Source organism: Oryx dammah, unplaced genomic scaffold (assembly GCF_014754425.2).
Source record: "Oryx dammah isolate SB20612 unplaced genomic scaffold, SCBI_Odam_1.1 HiC_scaffold_8, whole genome shotgun sequence".
NCBI lineage: Eukaryota > Metazoa > Chordata > Mammalia > Artiodactyla > Bovidae > Oryx > Oryx dammah.
This window is the reverse complement of record NW_024070192.1, coordinates 12,801,859-12,807,858: the sequence shown is the minus strand read 5'-3', so window position 1 is coordinate 12,807,858 and position 6,000 is coordinate 12,801,859. Positions and strand designations below refer to the sequence as shown.

General features: G+C 45.9%; 1 protein-coding gene across 3 annotated transcripts in view; it reads right to left on the bottom strand.

Moving 5' to 3' along the window:
* TBCD (tubulin folding cofactor D) overlaps positions 1 to 6,000 on the bottom strand; it is a 145,222-nt gene that overhangs the window by 38,553 nt on the left and 100,669 nt on the right. For all 3 annotated transcript variants that reach the window (XR_005721771.1, XM_040244922.1, XM_040244920.1), the window contains exon 18: positions 1,803 to 1,883. Coding sequence is in view for 2 of the 3 variants with exons in the window: in XM_040244922.1 (XP_040100856.1) it covers positions 1,803 to 1,883 (81 nt within the window). In the remaining variant the exon portion in view is untranslated. The remainder of the gene's footprint in view (positions 1 to 1,802; positions 1,884 to 6,000) is intronic.

The window sequence follows — 6,000 nt, the reverse complement described above, 5'->3', positions numbered from 1 at the left end:
CCCATGGACTGCAGCCCACCAGGCTCCTCCATCCATGGGATTCTCCAGGCAAGAGTACTGGAGTGGGCTGCCATTGCCTTCTCCACTGCTGCTTATCAAAAAATGTTTAAAAAGAAACCCAAAACACTGGATAATAACTTTCAAAAGTATACACTATTAGAAGTGTAGCAGAATATCTACACTGGTGAAGATATATTTACATCACTAAAGAATTCTGTAAGGCTCCCCATTTCCCACAAGCCATGTATTCATAGGAAACTGAAGAGACTCTCTTTATCAACTTTTAGCTCATATCTCTTTATGGATATAATCCAGGCCAAAAACAGAGAAAGGCAGAAGTATCTCTGCCTCTGAAGAATCATTTAAAAATTAGGCATAATCTTGTTCCATGAATCCTAACATTTGAAAAAAATCTGAGCAGGTATTATCATGAGGACCTTCAAATCTGACTGCAATTTCCCCTCCATTTATGAATCCTGGAAATTTCAGGTTTTTAGAGCTTATACTAAAAAGAATACTTCCACAAAGAATGTTTTAAATAAAATTAACAATTTAAAAAATGAGGAAGAAACAGAAACCACACAGTAAAATTACAAGTGTAAATTAAACGACATGGATACCACAACAGATGTGAAAAGACTATAGCCCTCAAATAAAAGGCGTTGGTCGCCACGCTGGATGTAAAGGAGGGACCATCCGCCGTCCCCCCACAGACAGACAGGGGTGCAAGGTGATGGGGGCTGTGACAGGCCTCTTTCTGTAAGGCCCCAAGCTTAGAATGGTTTTCACATATTTAAAGGATTTTATAAAGGAAAAAAAAACAATAAAATACATGGGACAATGACCTAAAATATTACTCTCTGGCCCTTACAAGAAAAAGCTTGCTGACCCTTAAGCTATAATAATATCAAATTACACTTTAAGATAAGAAATCTAACATGAAACGAAAAGAGACAATACATTTGGAAGATACAAAAAAAGTCAGAAATGTATATGCACCTAACCAGAGTCTCACCCAGAATACACCGAGGAAAAAGGACAGAGTCGGAAGAAGAAACAAACATTCAACGACAGCTGGAGATTTCAACAGCTAAGAAGTTTAGTCTAACACCATGGGTCACACAGTTGCAATTTTGGTTTTAAATGTCCTATTGACTAGAAGCAACAGCCACTATAAGCTGGGATTCCAGATGCAGAACCTGAAGAAGCTCCTTACACACACAGACATCTGTGTCCCTCGGACCTCGGCCTGAGCGCCAGCAGCTACACAGAGCTTTCCAAGAGAAAGTAAGCTGTTTTCCCAGAGGTGCTGACGGAAGCGCTGATAACCTGCTCTGGGTCATACAATGGTCCTCCCCGTTGGATGGACACGTTTAACTGCTGGGAAATGCGAAGACACCTTGAAACTGCCCCGTAATCAGGAAAAAGGAAAGGCCTGCCTGGCTCCAGGAAGGATGGAGGAGACGGCTAAGTGGCCAAATGGAGCAGATGCAAGGTGGGAGGCCGTGGCCATAGCGGGATGAGCGGATCCCACAGCCCAAGTTCCCTGCCCTCATGACATGGGAATGTTTACACACCCAGCAGATGTCACTGAAGTCTCCAGGTAGACCATTAACCAATACATCAGGTGTGAAGAGTGGAACTTACATTACTTCTCAAGAGTTCCTTTAAAACTATGAAATCTATAATCAAAAAACGTATTAAAGGCTTACGAGCTCAATTTAATCTCTCCCTTGGGAAATAATAAGAATTCTTATTTGACAGATAAATTAATTAGGCAAACACAAAAACACAAAACCTACCCATCCCAATGGTTGATCTTCATGGTAACCAGGTGTTCTATCATTGGTTGTGTGTACTCAGGAAAGCCGGCAATAAACATGCTGGAAAAAACAATATTCAGAGATGGTGAGAATGTGCAGGAACAGGAACTCACACATTGCTTCTGAGAACATAAAGCGATATAACCACTTTCAAAAACTGGCAGTTTCCTATAAACCTTTTAAGTTTCCTATAAACCCCCTTTTAAGTATTTATCTAAAAGAAATGAAGATATAAATCCACAAGAAGTGAAGTCACTCAGTCGTGGCCGACTCTTTGTGACCGCATGGACTGCAGCCCACCAGGCTCCTCCATCCATGGGATTTTCCAGGCAAGAGTACTGGAGTGGGTTGCCATTTCCTTCTCCAGGGGATCTTCCCAACCCAGGGATCGAACCTGGGTCTCCCGCATTGCAGGCAGATGCTTTTACCGTCTGAGCCACCAGGGAAGTCCCCATAAAAAAAAAGACTTCTAAATAATAAAGACTTCAAGCAGCTTCATTCATCAGAGCCCCAAAGAGAAAACCCCCTAAATGTCTGTCTATAACAGGAGGATTAACAGATAAACTGCAGAACAGTGGCAGACTCAAGACAGCTCAGTAATAAAGAGGAACAAGCTACCAACACACGCACAGTAAGTGTGACTCTCTGAAACCACCGTGCTGAAAGAAGCCAGGTCCAAGAATCTGTTCTTTCTGATTCTACTTGTGCGACATTCTACAAACGGCTTCAGTGAGCTACGGTGATGGGCAGAGCAGCCTGGGGCCAAAAAGCTGAGCTTCTTACATCTCAGTGGCAGTGCTGGCCACCCAAGTGTGCAGGCTGCCAGCACTCACTGAACTGTACGCTTCATATGAGGACAGCTGATGAAGCGTAATTACGCCTTAAAAATAAAAGCTACATCTGAAAACACCATAGCAGAACTTCTAAAAATAATTTCCAAGTGGGACACGCCTTTCTAATTATGACTCAAAACCCAGGAGCCAAAGAAGAAGAAATTGGTACCTTCAAAATACTCAACCAAAGGAGAAGAATGCTGCCAGGAAAAACACACCATAAAACAAAAAAATATCTGCAACTGCTACCACAAACAAGAGACTTCTGTAACAGAGTATTTCCAAATCAATAATATCATCACCTAGGAGAAAAATCACCAAAGTTTATAGAAAAGATACAGCTCAAACATTCAGCCTCATTCAATGGGAAACAGAAAGAAAAGTTTTGTCCAAAGTTTTTGGCAAACTGCCAAAATCAGGGTTTTACAGCTGCCGCTGGAAGGATCTAGAAGCACCCAGAAACACTGCTGGGGACAGCGTCTTGGCACAGCCTCTAGAGACAGCAAGTGGCATCGCCCAGGAAATTGAAGAAGAATACCTGTTGGTTCAGCAGTTCCACTTCTGGTTAATTCACTCAGATATAACTACACAGGTGAGAATATACACAAGAATATTCACTCCACACGGTTCATAACAGCAAAAGACAGAAGCCAATGGCCAGGAGGGGAGATCTACAGGTCACAGTCCACATAAAAATACGGAAGGCTCTCCAAACGCAGGACGTCACAGGCAGCAAACGGCGTCCAGGCTGTGCTGTTGACGACACATGCGCAGAGCTGCTCCTTACTACTGACAGCCCAACTTGGCTACTACAGGCTGACCTCGTTTTATTGTACTCCACAGACACTGCACATTTTACAAACTGAAGATACATGGCAACCCTGCATTGAACAAATCAGCACCATTTTCCAGCAGCATGTGCTCACTTTGCATGCCTCCTTTTGGTAATTTTTGCAACATTTCAAACTTTTTTTTCAATATTATTATATGTGTCATGGTGATCTGTGAACAGTGACGGCTCACGTTATTATGACTCGCTGAAAGCTGAGATGATGGTTAGCAGTGTTTGGCAATAAAGCATTTTAAAATTAAAGCATGGACTTTTTTTTTTATAGACACCTAACTATTACCCTCCTAACAGCCTTTAAGATAATTCTCATATGCAGTGGGAAACCAAAAAATTTATGCAACTCACTTTAACGCAATACTCGCTTTGTTTCAGCGGTCTGGCCCGGAACCCACAACATCCCCACGGTGTGCCTGTATCTGGCCAATCCTCCGTGGATGAGCACTTCAGTGGCTCTAACCTTGCGCACGGTGTGCCACTGCTCAGCATGGACAGAGGGAAGTCAATACGCCCACAGCCATGAACCGACTCTCTCTAGAAGATGCAGGAACTGGGGGTCAACAAGGACCCCCAGGGTAGAACCAGGTGTCTCAGAGGAGACGGGAGATGCCCTGGTTTTCCCTAAACAACTCCTGCACCTTCTGAATTTTATACCATGCACATGTATTACTTACTGCAAAAACTGCACTTTTAGACTTGATGCCTCTAAAACACCAACTGCTTACACATATTGCCTGAACCTGCCATACCATCTACATAGCCCCACTATGGACTTGTCCATCACCCACGTGTTACACAGAGGCTGAAAAACACAGTGGATAACACAGAAGGCCAAGAAGAGGGGACAGGATTTTACCCAAACCCTGTGTGGGCACACTACATGTACACAGGGTGAACACAGGTGCCAGGTGGGCATGCCTGTGCTACAAGGCATGAGCTCTGGGAGAGTCAAGTCAGGGAAAATCTGTGCTCCGGGCATGAGAGGAAGAAAAGCAGAGGCTTCTCCAGCAACAAGCTAGATTGAGAGCCCCTCTAAAAATGAAGAAATCACTTAAGCGAGAGTCAGAAGAAGAAAACAGAAAACTCAGGACAGTCAAAGCTGTCAGAAATGGAGCCAAGATGTGACTCCTGGTCCCACATAACCTAGGGGGCCCTGGGCCCACCCAACAAACAGACCCAACCCAGGCCAGCAACCTGAGCTCCCAGAGAAGTGGGCAGACAAACCAGCAGCCTCCCAGGAAGAACCAGACAGGGGCTGGCTACCTGAATTCTGGTCTGAGCTTTGGCACTAACTAGCGGCTGACCTTGGAGAAGACGCACTGCTGGAACCACCAGCCCAGGCGGCGCTCAGCACTTACAGGGACTCAGGCACGGAGGCCAAGTGCAAACTATGAGGGGCACCCACCACAAGGCAAGGACTACGGTGGGGAGAGCCAAGGAGGGTGCATGACCCACTGGGGGCCAGGAGGCAGGGTGGGGCCACGGTCCTGCACTCAGACCAGTGACAGGGGTGGTCACGGAGGCTCTGCAAGTGTACAGGCAGGGAGAGCTGGGCCACGGTGACAACTGGGCAGACGCGCGGCGAACGTTTGAGGGTTGTTAGGAAGGAAGGAGTGACAGAACTAGGTCACCAACGGGACGCGCGGAATGAGAGCAGGAGGGGGTGATGTGGGCGGCACGATGCTCACTGGGTTGGGAGGAGGGAAAGTACACTCAGGGCTCCCTTAGTGTGAAGCATTTACGGGACAGGAACGTGCAAAACGACTGGAAAGCAAACCACCAGAAAGCAAAATAGGACAAAATCCATCTTTAGACGGATGCACAGTGCTGAGGTGCCAGCGATATGTTAAGAAAATTTACAACTGCAAGAAGACAGACCAACACAGTTCTCACAACTGCTCGTCACACTACAGCAGAAAATAGCTGGGCAAAGAGAAGCACCACCCGGACGCACACATCCAAAGTCAAGAGCCTCAAATGGCCACCAGCTGGTGAGAGGGACAAGCCCGTGCAGTGGACCAGTACCGAGCAGCATTGACGGATGATGACACACACAGTGACAGGAGCCCACACACCACGTGACTGTCCTACACGCTCTAGAAAAGCCCAGCTCCAGCGACAGAAGGCAACTCAGAGGCTGGCAGGGCCTGGGTTTGAGGGAACTTTCTGGAGTGACAGAAACATTCCCTGTGTTGACTGCAGAGGTGAGTATGTACCTATTTTAAACTGGTGAATTTTACTGTATGCAAATCAGATGTAATAAAATAGGAGAACAAAACTTAAGCTGATTTTTAACAAAGGGCTTCATAGTAGGGATACACGGGACTCTGTAAGGACAGGCCACAGACAAGGAGGAAACGGGCAGATCAAGGGCCTAAGATAGGATCTGCATCCAGAACACAGGAAGAACTCTCAAAGTCTCTGTAACACAAAGACAACCAGCCCAGGAAACAACCAGGCAAAGGACTGGTCAAATGAGCCCACGGTAAGATGCTCA